This window comes from Ursus americanus, chromosome 13, assembly GCF_024610735.1.
Source record: "Ursus americanus isolate L20-20 chromosome 13, mUrsAme1.1.p, whole genome shotgun sequence".
NCBI classification, from domain to species: domain Eukaryota; kingdom Metazoa; phylum Chordata; class Mammalia; order Carnivora; family Ursidae; genus Ursus; species Ursus americanus.
The window spans coordinates 69089181-69105187 of record NC_142139.1 but is presented as its reverse complement, the minus strand read 5'-3'; the positions used below and the strand labels follow the sequence as shown (position 1 = coordinate 69105187).

The window sequence follows — 16007 nt, the reverse complement described above, 5'->3', positions numbered from 1 at the left end:
AACATTGCTTTAAGCTAAAAGCAAATGCTTTGGGTGGAGGCCCAAGGAATTTGGGGAATTCACTTTCTCCCCCATGATGGGAAACTGGAGGCAATGGTGTCCCCTGGTGGACTGTTTAAGTACTGCAGACAGTGGATTCCTACCCTGGTGCCATTACCTTCAGATGGTCTTGGGTTGTATGTAATGCTTCTATGTAATGTGCTTACAGGACTGATTCTGAATGCAAACGTTCCTTGGTGGAGAGCAGGACCCCATGGGAACGAAACTCTGTGATCTCTTACATCTCCAACATCTGAGGGTGCTCGTTAGGCCAGACCTTTTCCCTCTGGTGACGCTCTGTGAGGTTGGGATGGAAATATCAGGCTTGGAAAGACACAGAGAGCGTGTGGACGCTCAATCATCAGCAAAGACTCTTCAGGGAATTCCATCGTAGTGCGGCACAGGGGCCAGTAATGCAGCTGAAATGGCAACAGAATAAAATAGAAGGTAAATGACCTTTGGAGGCCTTCAAGTTCTACCTCTGTCTTTAGTGGTGGTGTTTTGGATAAGTTTCTGAATCACTTTGAGCCTCAGCGTCCTAATTTGGGAGCTTACAGGACTCATGGGATGCCAGAATTCAGCGGGTGATCATGGGAGTTAAATGATGAATAATGCACACTAAGCATGAGTGTGGGCTTACGAGGCGTTCATTATGTTCCACTGACTCCACACCCCTTCAAAGCGCTTTCCACTTCTCCAGTGGCTCCACGCAGCTGTACCACCGTACAAATATTCACGGAACACACCTTACCGGCCTCTATGCTCATGTTCCGGACGAGGAAGTAGAAGAAAAGAGGAAAAAAGTAGAGTAAAAGGAAAACTGACAAGAGGTGTTGAGGAGATGGAGGAACCAGCATGTTCAAACACTCCTAGTGGAAACGTCAACTCACGTGACTACTCTGGATAAATGGGGGACTCTGCTAAACCTGACCACATGCATACTTCCCGACCCAGAATGCCCACGTCTAGAACATACCCGACAGAAATGTGCTCATATACGCACCAAAAGACATGTACAAGAATTTCATGGCAGGGGAGCCTGAGTGGCTCAGCCGTTAAGTGTCTGCCTTCAGCTCAGGTCATGATCCAGGGTGCTAGGATTGAGCCCTGCATCGGGCTCCCTGCTCAGCAGGAAGCCCGCTTCTCCCTCTCCCACTTGTGTTCCCTCTCTCGCTGTCTCTCTCTCTGTCAAATAAATGAATAAAATCTTTTTTTTTAAAGGAATTTCATGACAGCACTAATCATGGTACAGTTGACCCTTGAACAACATGGGTTTGAACTGTGCAGGTCCACTAATACACGGATTCTTTACAGTACAGAACTGTAAATGTGCTTTTCCTGCCTTATGACCTTCTGTTTTTAAATCTTTATTTTAAATCCAGTATAGCTAACACACAGCACTATGCTAGTTTCCGGTGTGCAATACAGTGATTCAACAGTTCTGTACATTACTCACTGCTCATCAAGATAGGTGAGCTCTTCATCTTTCACCTATTTCACCGCTCCCCCCACCCTGCCTTCTTTATAACATTTCCTTTTCTCTAGCTTACTTTATTGTAAAAATACAGTGTGTAATGCATATAATATACAAAGTATGTGTTAATCGACAGTTTTTGTTAGTGGTAAGGCTTCTGATTAGTAGTTAAGTTTGGGGGGGGAGTCAAAAGTTACACACAGGGGCTCCTGGGTGGCTCAGTCGGTTAGGGGTCTGACTCTTGGTCTCGGCTCAGGTCATGATGCTGGGGTTGTGGGATCAAGCCGCACCTCGGGCTCTGCGCTAGGCGTGGAGCCTGATTAGGATTCTCTCCCTCTGCCCAGCCCCTCATCTCTCCCTCTCTAAAATAAATAAATAAAGCTTTTTAAAAAAAGTTACACGCAGATCTTTGACTATGCAGAGGGGTCAGTGCCTCTAACGCCCACACTGTTCAAGGGTCAACTTAGTTCCATATTGGAAATAGCCCAAGTGCCCATGCACAGTAAAATAAACAAATCCATGTCATATGTTCAGACCATGGAAAACCAAACAGCAACATGAACAAGCAAACTGCCACTCCCACAACAACATGAATGCATCTCACAAACGTAATGTTGAGTGAAGAAAACAGGGCAAGACAATGTACGCCATATGATTCCATATAGAGTTCAAAAAACAGGCAAAATTAATCCATGAAGTTAGAAGTCAAGCTAGTAGTTTCCTTTGGGATCAGTGACACCAAGGGGATACAAGAGAGCCCCGGGCAAGGGATGGGAGATGTTAATGTTCTGTTTCATGATCTGGGTGCTGATTACATGGGAAATTCACCTTGTGAAATTTCATTAAAGTGTACGTATGGCATTCATACACTTTTCTCTATATGTGCTATACTTCAATAAAAATTTGTAAAAATAAAATAAACTGGGTACAATTTATCTCTTCAATCAAGAGGCTTATGCTCTCATTGGGGAGCAATTAGAGAAACAATCAACTGCAATTTGAGTGTTACAACAGCATAAACCATGAGTTGTGAAAGCCCAGAAAATCCTGACCCGAGAGCCTCACTTCCTCCAGGAGGTGGCTTTTGAGCTGGACCTCAGAGACCAAAAGGGGAGCCACGCATAGTGTGCTTAAGAACGCCAGACTAGTTGGCTGAGTACCACAGAAGGTGTGTGGAAGAACCTAGCAGGAAGTGGGGCTGGAAATGTAGGTAAGAGTTAAGCTCTGGAGGCTCTCATGTGTCGGGTTACAGAGTGTGGACTGTGTTTAGAAAGCTAATTCTTCATCAAGTAATACACAGTATGCTGGTTTTTAAAAAATTCTATAGCAGCATGAAAAATGGCCAGGAGAAAAGAGAGTAGAGGCAGAGAAAACAGTTAGGAGGCAATTGCACATGATCAAGAGACAGATCATCTGAACTTAGGGAGTAGCAGGGGGAACCTAGAATAGGGCTAGGAGGGGAGGGGGATAGTGAAATAGGACAATGGAGAGTCAGCCTGGGTCACAGGCATGATGGAGCAGCATGAACAGCAGAGTGAATACACAGAGTGGAGCAGGGGTAAGTTGGAGAGAGATTGGCTTGGTTTCAGATTAAGGTGTCTGGGAAATATTCAGATAGAGATGTCCAGGAAGGGACAGGCAATTGGGATCTGGAATTCTGGATAAAGGTAGCGCTGGAGACGTACATGTGGGATTTGCCAGTTCCCTGCACAGAAATGGCAGCTAAGCCTTCAGAGTGGATGCCAGCAGCTGGGGAGAGGGCAGGTGAGCTGAACACTGTGACCGTGCGCAATCCAGAGTGCTGCCTTCCAAGCTGCCTCACAGGGTCCTTGGTTCCCATGCACTTTGGGTTGTATGTTCCTTTCTATATTCCTCCACGTAGACTTCCCAGCCTCCCCCTACTCCTGCACCCCCTCCTCAAGCCCCCCCCCCCCGCCGCCCCATCCAAATATGTTACCCTTTCAAGGGGCTTATCTCAAGCTCCTTCTCTTTCCTCAAGTTTTCCCAGTTGGCTTGATTTATTTCTCCTCTGAACATCTTCTGTACTTGTGTCAGCCAGCTTTCTAATGACCTGCCGTGTCCTCTGCTAGATGAGAGACCCACCGAGCTGCTCCAGATAACAGTGGCCAAATAACAAGCCAACACAACTGGCTTAAACAAGACCAACACTTATTTTTCTTTTCTATAATATCTGGTGTGTAAGCAGAGCAAAGCAGATAAGGTGCTGGGGACTTAGGCTTCTTCCATCTTGTTGCTGTGTCATAATCGAAGATGAATGCCGTTGTCCTCACCATTCCATCTGCATTGCCACCAGGGGCTGGAAGAGAAGGGAAGTGGAGAGAAGGGCCTTCCAGGTAAGGCTGTGTCCTGGAAGTGGCTCAGGTCACTTCTGCTTACATCCCTTTGGCCAGTTACTTGGCCACTCCTAGCTGCAAAGGAGTCTGGGAAACAGAATCTTTATCTGGAAGGCTGTGTGATTAACTGAACTTCTGGGATTCTATTACTAAAGAAAAAAGGGGGAAATGGATATTGGAAGACAGCCAAAAGTCTCTGTCTTGTGTCTCCCCACTATAAGCATCTTTGGGGTAGGAATTTTAAGTGTAAATGTTCAATTAATTCAATGAATAATTTATATGTGTGTAATGCACCCACTCTAGGTTTTTCCTGTGGTATACTTGGCTTTATAGGTGCTCGTCTTACCCAGAGTTTAATGTCCTCTTGAAGCAAGGACTTATGCATCCTGGTGTGTTTCTGATCCTGTAAAAAAAAAAAAATAATAATAATAAATATATATATATATATATATTATATATATATATATTAGGTTTTATTTATTTGAGAGAGAGAGTGAGTAAGAGAGAGATCATGAACAGGGGGAAGGGTTGGAGTGAGAAGAAGACTATGCACTAAGCAGGGAGCCCGACGCAGGACTCGATGATGCATGTACTCCTCCAGATCATGACCTGAGTTGAAGACAGACACTTAACTGACTGAGCCACCCAGGTGCCCTAAATATTTTCTTTTAATGATACTGGCTTTATATGCCCCCCTACAATGTTCAATCTAATTATCCTTAATATTTGCCAGTTAAAGGTAAGCTGACCTACAGGAAAATGGCTAGAAGAATAAAACAGAGGCCTTCTCCTTCTCCTTCTCCTTCTCCTTCTCCTTCTCCTTCTCCTTCTTCTTCTTCTTCTTTTTTTTTACCATGGCCATTACTTCTGGCTGACAGAAATTTTGAGAGTCCCTGTTATCACGGCTCAAGACGACCCCTACCAGGAACCAGATCCCAATCCACACATTGGAGAATTTTCCTCTAGAGGATTCTGACTACCAAGGAGCCAGGTCTGAATCTGGGTCTTTAATGCAAACTTTGAGGGGTTGTGCAAGGAAGCCAGACAGTAACCATTCACTCATTTGGTCAATCAACAAATGGCATTGGTCCCCTCCTCCACGACAGGCACAGTGTGTGCTGGAAACACACTGGGGTCTGTCACAGACATGAGGCTCTTTGTTAGGAAGGGACAAAAGACACAGAGAGTACATGCATCATGATGGGGAAGTCCACGATGCTCCAGGAGCAGGTACCTAGGGACCTGACCCATGGGGAATGTTGGGGGAGACAGCAGGGGACCCAACATAGTACTGGAGATAGGAGCCATCAAAGAAGAGGTTCACCTTTGGCCCATTGAAGTCTTAACATCAGATTCCAATTTCCTGGGCCCTAGGGTTTCAAGAAATTAAGCTGGGCTGGTGACAGGAGGAAGCGGGAGTCACTGAGGCATGGATGGGAAGGAAGCAGGTCTGGCTGAGACCAACTTATAAGGAAAGCCGCAGAGGGACTAAGTTAGCAAGCGCTCTGAGATTTGCAGCCAAGGCTGCTGGGCATATCTGCTTTTCTTACAGTGGAATCTGGACTGTGTCACTAAGACCACATCCTTGTCTTGGGCTAAGGGTGAGGAGACTTGCTAGAGTCTAAACAGAGTCGGGGAGGAAGGCAGAGTGACTTCCCAGGAAGCTCTCCTGTCAGTGAGGGAGGTAGACCTAAGGAGAAATAGTTCAGAGCTGAATTATTTTCACTCTCCAGAGCTGGCCACCTGAAACTGTGAATCAACGTCTCTGGGGGTTCAAAGTGTAGAGGGGAAATGTAGAAAAAATGGGCAAAGGGGGTGTAACAGGCAGAGTCTTTAAATATCTGTTTGCCCATGAGTGACTGAGGGTTGTATCTCTCCCAGCCACTTCCCACTCTCTCCGGCATTTTGCTTCATATTTTTCCCCTCAGGAAGCTTTCCAAAGGGCTCCCACTCCTCTTACGCATTTTCCCCTCAGAGAATAAAGAAAACGGTGTCACTGGACAGTCACTTGATTTGTGTAAGGACCTGAACTCCCTGATGAGTGTTCAGTGGGAGTCACCCAGGGCCAGAGCGTAGGGGGTCCGGGGTATGGTCTGAGTTTCTGGCCCTTGGACTCTTTCTGTGGAATATGAACAGGAGCACACTCTGTCTCAAATGGTGGTGATGAGCAGGCAATGAAATACAAAAACTAAAGGGGTGGATCAGTGTAAGGCTGATAGACTTATGAAACATACATAGCCTCTGTCAGAGGCTAGATCCTTGCCCTGCAAGTCAGTTCAGAGAGGCCGGGACAAACCCCAGGTAGGGACAGCAGCTGTACTCATGGGAAAGGTGCCACTAGCAGCATTCTTCATTACAATCCCCAGCTGGAAACCATCTACTTTTTCAGTAAATACATGCATTGAGGTACGTGCATCAGATGGCTTATAATGTAGCAATGAAAATGAGCAAACTTGGGGCACCTGGCTGCCTTAGTCAGTAGAGCCTGGGACTATGGATCTAGGGGTCATGAGTTCAAGCCTCACGTTGGGCATAGAGGTTACTTAAAAGAATAATAAAATAAAATTTAAAACATTAAGAAGAAGAAGGAGAAGGAGAAGAAAAAGAGGAGGAGGGGGGGAGGAAGAAGGAGAAGGAGGTGAGGAAAATGGACAAACGACAGCTTCACACAATAGCTGGATAAATCTCCCAAGCATCAAGTTGAATACAAGTCCGAAAAGAATATATACGGTATGGTTCTACTTATGTGACATTCAAAGTCAGGCAAAATGAAACCATATTGTCGAGGGTCCTGGCCCTGTGGGTAAACCCACAAAGAGAAGCCTATAAATTATCATCACAAAAGTAGGAATAGCTGGTATCTCCTTTGGGGAAGGAGGGAGGAGAGGGGCTTGCATTCTGGAAGTGGCATGGGAATAAGGGCTGCTGGGGAGCTGGCACCCCCTGTTTCCTGCCTTGAGAGGGGGTTACCTCTGTGTTCGTTTTACGGTTATTCCTTAAATTGTACATAGATGTTTTATGTAGTCTTCTGTATATGACCTATCCCACAATTTTAAAGAAATATAAATGTATCTGAAAGGAAGCCACCCAAAATTAGAATAGTAGCCTCAGAGATCCACTACCTCAGTTTTGGAAGTAAAGAGACTGAAGCCCAGAGAAGTAACAGGCTTGGTCTAGGTCGCAGACTGTGTTACCAGTTGAAGGGGGACTAGAAGGAGGGCCAACAAACAACTTTTAACTCGTGTTCCTGTACTGCCTTCCATCGCTCGGAAGAGCCCTCTCTGTGGGAAGGTGGGAGGCACAGCTTTCTAAGCCTGGAAGTTCCCTTGTTTGGGGAAAAAGAAAAAAAGGTGAGTGAGTAGGCTGATACAATGAAGAGCTGGTATAAACTCTGCAGATTGTAAACACTTTTCAAATGGAATTTCAAAAGATTCAGATATGTCTCTGCAAAGTCACATCACTGTAGCGATAACATTACAAAAAAGCAAATGCCAGAAATCTCTGGCAACTCTGAAATGCAGAGCTGCACTCAGGCTCCATCTGATTTACAGATGGTATCGGGATGAAGGGCTGGAAGGGGCTGGGGAGGGGGGAAGGAAGGACAGGGAGCCAGGAAGTCTGCAATTTTATTGACTTATCCACCTGGCCTAGGTGAGACCCCTAGCCCTGGGACAGTCAGGAAGGGAACCTCTGCTATCTCTCTGAGAGCTTTTCTGTTTTGTTTAGAGGTCAATTACTTCCCATTTGGGAAATTTGTGAACATTAAGAGGTGACTGGAGTGACGGGCCTGAACGATGCAGATAAGAGCTGATTGCTTGCAGAGCCCCTCCCTGGTGAAAGCCCTGCCTCGGATAAGGGGATGCAAGACGCACACAAAGGGGTAGCTTTCAGTGCGGAGGAGAGATTACAGGACGGAAGATGGGCAGCTGGGGGCAGGGCGGGGACGGGGGGTGGGGGTGGGCCTTGATGAGCTGAGAGAGGGATCGTTTTAAAGTGATCTTGACAGGCAGAAAGTAGGGAGAGGGGAGAAGAGAGTTTCCCTCCCCTCCCCTTTCCTTTTGGAAAAAAATCCTTGGTGCCCTGAGAATCTCAAACTTCCAGGCTCTTGTCTGAAGAGAAAGCCACCTGGATTGCACATGGACAAAGTTTGTTAGTTTAGTTTTCGGGGTTTTTGGGGGATTTTTTGTTTGTTTGTTTAGACCAGCAAATATGGATGCTGCAAATATCTGGAGAGCAGAACAGAACATGCTGTAAATCAACAGAACCTCTAAAGGATCTTGGCATAAATGAGCATAACACCTCCCTTCAGCCAACCGCGTGCAGTTTACGAATTCCCAGAAGTTAGCCTTGAATTGTGTCTCAAACTACTGTAAAACATGATCATGGCTTTGGCATGTGCCCACTTAACTTTTCTCCGTTCCTAAGTCTTCGACCTTTCCTGGAACCTCTCCCAGTAAACAGTGTCATTCCCACACTAATCACCAGGCTTAATCACCTCCTGGAAGCACCCAGCTCCTCCCCCACCCCTTCTCCTTCTTTCTAGAGAGGGCATATGGTCTGTCCCACTGACAAGCAGCATCTACCACCGTGTATTTTTAGATACCTTTCTCATGTCAGTCCCGAGCATCCAATTAGATAATACCTTTCTCAAGGGCAGCAGCCAAATCTTACTTCCTTTTGTAACCCTTCCAGAAATGTTCGGCGATGACTGAGTTACTGATGAGTGAGCCAAGCGCCCTTCCCCTTCACTCACAGCCTTAATCAAGCCCTGGCTCTTCCTCCATGCTTTTCCGGGCGGTACAAAGTGTGGAGGGAGCATGGGAAGGAAGACCTACTCAGAACATCACATGTCTGCTGCCTCTTGGGTTACTTTTCTATGTTAGAAGGGGCAAAAGGGTGAAGAAACTAACATTAATTTTCTATTCCGTGCCCAGGACTTTGCTAGATCCACGCGATGATGAGAAACAAAGGATTTGTTTTTAATGACCATGTAGCACTTCGGAATCTGATCTTGGAAAAATGTGATACAACTCACTTAACAACTGAGGGCTAGACCGATGGTTACTCAGTATACACTGCACTTAAGGTCAACTGTCACGAAACCAAGTTCAGTGACCGTGGGTACTTCCCTCTTGTAAGGAATACCCCCCAAAACGAAAGAAGGTTGATAACACTGGATGGCCATTTCCTCTTGATGGAGATTTTAACTGTAACCTCTATTTTTTAAATCTTATCTTAATTGACTATGGAATATTTATTGATAGTTCTAAATTTACAGTACACATACTGCCCTTTTTAACCTCAGGAGCACAGCATTAACTGTAACTGCAAGACACTGTGGGGTATTTCTAAATGTATTGTTATTAACAGCAAAAATAGAGAAGTGAAAGAGAAAAGGCTGCAAATAAAAGGGAGGGAAAGTGTACGGAAGTGGTAGTAAGAAAAAAAGAACGGTGTTCTTGTCTTTAGCTTCATCACATAAACTTTAACGCTGTTAGCTGTCCATGGTCAGGCATGGTTTACAAAGGACCAAGAAGTCTGTTTCCCACCTTGGCGAAAACAACCAGGACATGTTTCTCAGAAACGAGCAAATGCAAGACGAGTACATTTTGATTAAATATTCAGATTTATTAAATAGAATTTAACTTTTGGCAAGTTAGTGGTGGAGGGGTGAAGAACCAGAGTTTTCATCATCTAAAAATGTTACCCAGCGGGGAAAAAAAGGAGCCTGGTCTCCCTACTAGTGCCTGCCAAAGATAAATGTATTTGATCCTTTGTTCCTCTTAACAAAATGAGCTTGTTTTCAGTATTCAATTTGCATAAATTCAAACATATTTGGGGAGGGAAGTCATAATTTCCTTTAAAGTTCAGCCTTCTTACCCATGGTGTTTGGACTTAGGGCCACATGGAGGCCTCCTTTCCTGATGCCCGATTTAGAAAAGGGTTATGTTTTGAAAGAAAACTTACAGAGGGAGAGGGGGCTGTGAGAGAAGTAATCAGGTAACCTATCTCCAGGGCTCCATCCATTTCGTCTTCCTATGGAATCCTGTAAGTCCCGAGGAGTCAGAACTTCTGGGCTTCATTTTTTATTTTAATTCGCAGTTGTTTAGGAGGTAAGGAGAGGTGGAGAGGTTCTAGCGGCCTACGCACATGCGCACACACAAATACATGCAGTGTATTTACTCAAGGTGCTGAGGTGTGTACACGGGATAAAATGCAGTAACCGTGAAGGGGAGAACCAGAATGTACGGGATATCTTCCCAGAGAGCAACCGCGTCCCCGGAGGGTGAAGGCAGAGTCCTCTGAGAGCAGCCTGGGGAGCGGGGTGGGGGCAGAGGAGGGGGGAAAAGTAGTTTAAACTCCCAGGAGGGCTTGGCTCCCACTATAGTACCTCTTCCTAACCTCCTGGATCCTCCCCTTCCCCCCGCTTGTCGCTCGGATTTCCACACTTCACTCCGCTGCTTTTCTCATTCATCCCCTACCTCTTGCCTTTAATGGAGGATCGAGGTCCGCTAGAGCACACCTCCTCCCCCGCCCCCGCCAGGCCCCCGGGCTGCTGCACACGAATTAGAGAGCCTATCAGCAAACCCTGGCTTTGATGCCCGACAAGTCACCTGCCTCAGTACTGCCCCAACACCCGAAACTGCCAGCCACCCTAGACTTTCCTCCCTCCCGGTGCTGCTTTTCGGGCAGCCAGCGAAGTCCCCGCACGCTTTATGTCCCTGGGAAGAAGAATGTCCCCAGTGCCTCAGCGGGATGGCCTGTTGGGGGCAATTCGCAGTTCCAGGGATTGCTCAGGGAGAAGGGCCATCGGGTCGCCTATTCCCTGCATCGCCGCCGCCGCCGCTCATCCCAGCCGAAGCCGATCTGCGGAGAGGCTGGAACGGAGCACCGGGACACGGGGGACGCACGGAGCGCAGGCGCCTCACCAGGCCCTGACACCCTGCAGCGGGGCGGGCAGATGGCTGTGCGGGCTGGCGCTGGGGCCACCCCCAGCGAAGCCTGCGCGGCCCAGAGGTGCGGGCTGCGCGGGACCCGGGGGCGCATCCGCGTAGCCACCGCCGTAGCCCGCGCCGAAAGGAGCGCCGGAGTAGCCGCCGTAACAGGAATAGGACGCCGCGGCCGTGCTGTAGGGCCCGGGAAAGGCCGGCGCGCCGGGGCCTAGGCAGGGCTTGCCATCCCGCACCAGCACTGGCACCGCCACCCGGCGCGGCGCTAGGGGGTGGCCCGCCAGTTCTAGGGACTTGTCCTGGCGCTGTCTCTTGCACTTGTAGCGACGGTTCTGGAACCAGATCTTGACCTGCGTAGGCGTGAGCTGCAGCGCGCTGGCCAGGTGCTCGCGCTCGGGTGCCGACAGATACCGCTGCTGCTTGAAGCGCCGCTCCAGCGCCAGCACCTGCGCCTGCGAAAAGAGCACGCGCGGCTTGCGTCGCTGCCGCGCCTTGGGCTGCTCGGTGCCGTCCCCGCGCGCGCCGATGCCAACGTCGCCAACGCCGCGCTCTGGCCCCCTGGTCCCGCCGTGGAGGGGCGGGGCTGCGCTGAGGCCAGGCTCTAAAAGCACAGGAAGGAACAGCGTCAACGCCCAGCCTCAGGCTTACCTGAGCAAGTCTCACGTTGTTTTTAAGGTTCTCCCCTCTCCCCTGAAGCCTCCACTTCACGGGCCCTTCTTGCCCCTCTACTGACCCCTCCCCCAGTCCCAGGAGGGTCTGAAGGTTCCTTTCCCCCAAGCTCTGTCACGATTGTACCTGCAAGCACGTATGTAAATGGTGACACTCTAGGGTCTCCGGTGTGCAGCCGTTTCCCAAAAGGTAGTTGAGCAGGAGTTTAAGACAATTTCATTTTCTTCTTAGAATGTCTGTGTGTGGGTGGGGTAGGGGGCGATTCGCTGTGATTCGATTCTAAAGTGTGGTCGAGTTTGGGGGAGTTTTTGCCGCAAGGACCAAGTGCGATTCTGGGGGACTGTTAGATGTAAATTGACTTTGAATTGCCCTTGGTGGAAAGGAGGGCGTGGAGAAAGAGGGAGAGAGAGAGAGAGAGAGCACGCGAGCAAATGAAAACTTGGTGACGTGATTGCCCGTGAGTTCCTGTCTGCCTGGTTATTTGCGGTGGTCCCGCGCTCATCACGGGGTATTCCGATCCAAGTGCAGGGCGGTGTCCAGAGTATCTCCCACCTTCATCCCACCTTTGCACACACCCTTGTCTTTTTGGTCATCAATTGCTCCACCGGCACCAGGGACCCTTCCCATCTTTCTTGGATGGGATGATGTTCTGTAATCCAAAGTAGCAAAATAAAATAAAGGCGAATGAAATATTTTTCTGACTCCTGATTCTTGGCTCGGAAACTGAAGGTCTCTTGGAGGTCCCTACAAAGTTTAGATCCACATTTGCTTTTGTTTTGTTTTTTTAAAGCAGCCTTTTCTTCTGTGGGGTCTCTGCTAAGGTGACATTGGTTTTGCTTTGACTTCCTCTCCTCCTGGGTGGTGCCCTAGCCGATCACCCCGAGGCAGCTGTGCCTGAAGTCCCCCAAAATACAGCCTTTCCTTCCCTTCTTCCCACCTCTCTTCTGTCTTGGCTAAGCTCTGTTTCAATCCAAGGATGGGTAGAGAGGAAAGGCTTAGTTTTCATGGGAAAGCACGCCAGGAGAAACCAGGAATGCGGAGTGGCTGCAAGTTCATGGTGGGGTGAAGCACCTAAGTAGAGAAGGTGCGTGTTGGTACCTGACTTCAAATCCCTAATGTCAGTGACACAATCTCCTGGGGGCTGGTGATGAAGCTGTTTGGTATTTGAAGTTTGAGGAAATAAAAACTTCTTCAGAGAAGCCTGTGCCCAGAGAAACTGAAGACATCTCTCAAAGGGGAAAAATATGGACTGGGGTTTTATTCTCAGCAAATTGAAAAGTAATAACTGACCTTCAGCAACTCTTTGGAACTAGTAGGACCCCACTTGAGAGTCGCGGACCAGACAGGCCATGGGGCTGTGTGACGCTCTGGGAAGTACCAGCGCCCTGCACCCTCCTCGTCAGGGTCTGGAGCCCCTCTCGCCCTGTGCCCCTGAAAGCAGGGTGGTTTGGCTGGGGGACAGATGAGGTGCACGCGATCTACCAGGAAGGTTCGATCATTGCAGCGGTCCTGGGCTTGGTTCCTGGAGCTGGGTGCCGGCCCCTTCTCGGCGTCCGGGTCAGTCAGCCACTTAGGATAGTCCTCGCCAGAGGAGGACTGTGCTGCTCGAGCCTTCGGCTGCTAAGTGACAGCTATGGGCCTAGGACTGTGACTCTTTCTCAGCAAGGCCAGAGTGAACGCGAATTGGCTGAGCAGCTCTGAGGGAATTAGTATTTGGAGTCCACTGCAGAAAACCCACAGACTTCTCTGTGAACACAAGCAAAGTTTTATGTTCTCCAGGTTCCTGGAGTTGATGAATAACCAGGCTACCACCAGTCAACGAACAACTGCGAGCTAGCCCCTTTACTTAAATTCATTTGCGTCTTGAAGGGACGGGCCATGGCACAGCCTGGCAGAGGAAGGCCGACTGGGAGGCCTTGCTGGGGCCCCCAGAGGCGCACCGGAAGGCTGCAAACCGAGGTGCAGAGGTTTGTCGAGAGGAACCCTCTGAATGTCACGTCGAGAGACTCCACTGAGGAAGCTTCCCGCGTCACAGGAGACAATGCAACACAACTCACTGCCCGCTCCTTCCTTCCTGCCGGTGGACGCAGGTGCTGGGGCCTCGCTGTCCACTCCCGAGGTTGTGCTTTCAGAGACCAGAAGCCCAGACTCCCGGAGTCGTCTCCCAGGGCAGGGAAACCAGAGCTGCTCTTACCATGCTCCCAGACGCCAAGGATCTGCCGCCAGCGCCCCAAGGGCCCATCAGGCCGAGGGACTCAGATATTACCGGATCTGGTCGCCACCTCTCATTGTCCGGACCAGGAATCCCGGTGGAGGATTGACTGGGTTGGCCAGGCGCCTTAGCAAGCCGCAAGAGAGGGCTGAGACTGACCCCAGAGCCGGGGGAGTTTCCACCCCCGAGCGCTCGGCTGCTTTGACGGCTACACTTCTGGCGGACACTTTAAGGTAGAGAGACTCGGACATGGCAGGGAAGTCTGGTGGCGATGGATCAACAGCTACGATACTGTAGAGGGTTTCGCTGTAAGAATGAGAAGCTGGAGTTTCTGGGAAGTGTGGCTGTGAGTGGGGGTGATGCGTTTTTGGGAATCAGAGGACAGGCTGTGGAAATTACGAACGCCTAAGATGCGGGACCTTATTTTGTTAGGGGCGCGGGAAGCACACTGGGTGTCTGGAGCGGATGGTAGAGGGGGCTGAGATCTGTCATCTGAAATTCTCAAATAAGAGAAAATGGGGCTAGGCCCTAGAGACAGGAAAGACCCGGAGATGCGCGTTACTCGCACGCGCCAACTGATAGTGACCCCCCACCCCCCACCAAGCCATGATCTCCGGGTAGGAGCCAAGACCTGAGCTCGCGCACTTACGTGGCTCCCCCACCGGTTCCGCGTCCATCTCCGTGACCATCTCACAGGGACCACCAGGAGACCCCGGTTCGTCCAGCCTTCTGCCGCTGTCGTCGCCGCTGGCCCTGCAGGTGCTGGGAACCTCTGCCTTTCGCGGTTCTGGGACCAGTCGCAGACACTGAAAGCTTTCGGGGCTCCTCCGTGCCCCCCGGAGTTGCAAGGATTCGGAACCAATCTGCTCTCGCTCCAGTCTCAGGATGTCATTGACCGAGAAGGGGGTGGAGGTGACAGGGTTCAGCAGCATCCTGAAGGCGGAGGAGGCGGGGCTGGGGTGGACCCTGACCCCCAGGAGCGCAGCGCCCTGAGCTTTCCTGTTTTGTCGCTGCAAGCACCGCAGACCCGAGGTCTGGGGCAGACGCCCAGTATCCAGCACTACGCCTTCCTCTGGGCCATCCCTGACGGCGGGGTGACCGAGGCCAAGTGACGAGATCGCCGAAGCTCATTGGTCCGGGCGGAAACCACGTGCTAATCCGCACCTTTCTCCCCCAAGCGCTTTCTTCCCGTGCCTTCTAATTCCTCTCCAACCCCCAGCCACCTTCCGGAAAGGTTTGGTGTGTTTAGACGGTTCTCAAAAGCGAGGGAAACGGGAGAGAGTGTTGTACGCGACTCGACTCTCGGTGAATACGGTACAAGCGGGAGATGTCAAAGTCAATCCCCGGCCCAAGGGGGCGCTCCTAGAGGACTTGTGAGCTTGGCGGGGGGGGGGGGCGTGGAACTCTTGCTCTGCAATTCAAGCGTGTCCATCCCGGCTTGCCTTAACTCAATTTTCCACTCTTCGGCCAAGGAAAACTGAGGTGGAGACAGCTGGGCACCCATGGGATTGGAGGAAAACGCTGGAGTCTTAGTGGGCGCAGGGCGGGGGGGCTCTGGCGAGGGGGCTGGATCCAGGGAACAGAGGCTGGGCGGCGGAGAAGCCAGTCTTGACCCGTCTATGATTTATTCTATAGATTAAACGGGAAACTTATCTCTTAGAGCAGAATTTGGATCTGGGGAACCCAGATCGGCCACTTCCTAGGAGGAGCCTCTCAGCTCTGGGCGGGAAGAAAGGGCTAGGAAGTTATATTGGGGGGCCCCCTGGCCTCTGCAGGCTCCGTGAGTGGGTGGGGAGGAGGAAAGGTAATAACCCCAAGCCCTCCCAAAGGTGCCAGACGGGGGCTCACCTTGCCCTTCCTCTCCCTCAGTTCCCTCCCTCACTCTCCTTTATTCTCCCTAAAGTTGATTGTTTTCAGCGTTCGTGTCCCCCTTCCCCTACCCCCAAAGGGTGGGAAGTTTTGACCATCATTGGATCTTCAGAAAAGCTCCTGGCACAAGGCTGGCACCGAGTGAAGAGAGACCGTGTGGGGGCGCCTAGGTGGCTCAGTTGGTTAAGGGTCTGTCTTCGGGCTCAGATCATGATCCTAGGGGCCTGGGATCAAGCCCGGCATCCAGCTCCCTGCTCAGTGGGGAGTCTGCTTCTCCTTCCCCCTCTGCAAACCCCCCACCTTATGCTCTCTGGCTCTATTTCTCTGTCAAATAAATAAATAAAATCTTTTTTAAAAGAAGGAGAGAGAGACACAGTGTGTACAGTGGCTCTGAACGTGGGGGTGGAGTCAACATGTCTAGCCCTTAATCTGGAACATGT

At 50.1% G+C, this 16007-nt stretch overlaps 1 protein-coding gene across 2 annotated transcripts; it reads right to left on the bottom strand.

Annotated features, from left to right (window-relative positions):
- Positions 1–10792: 10792 nt before the first annotated feature.
- NKX2-6 (NK2 homeobox 6) lies at positions 10793–14630 on the bottom strand. 2 transcript variants are annotated; one of them, XM_045774044.2, is made up of 2 exons: positions 14348–14630; positions 10793–11418 (listed from the first exon to the last, which is right to left on the bottom strand). In XM_045774044.2, exons 1-2 carry the CDS (start codon positions 14628–14630, stop codon positions 10793–10795), a joined length of 909 nt encoding a protein of 302 aa, XP_045630000.1. The 2 variants fall into 2 exon arrangements, with proteins under 2 accessions (XP_045630000.1, XP_087722493.1); XM_087866367.1 differs by having other exon boundaries at positions 10793–11400.
- Positions 14631–16007: the final 1377 nt, after the last annotated feature.

What these genes read in the sequence shown, in the direction of transcription:
- NKX2-6 (XM_045774044.2), bottom strand. Translation starts at nt 14,630, where the DNA reads ATGCTGCTGAACCCTGTCACCTCCACCCCCTTCTCGGTCAATGACATC. An exon ending in GGAACCGGTGGGGGAGCCAC is followed by an intron (nt 11,419 to 14,347) that starts GTAAGTGCGCGA and finishes CTGTGCTTTTAG; the next exon opens with AGCCTGGCCTCAGCGCAGCC.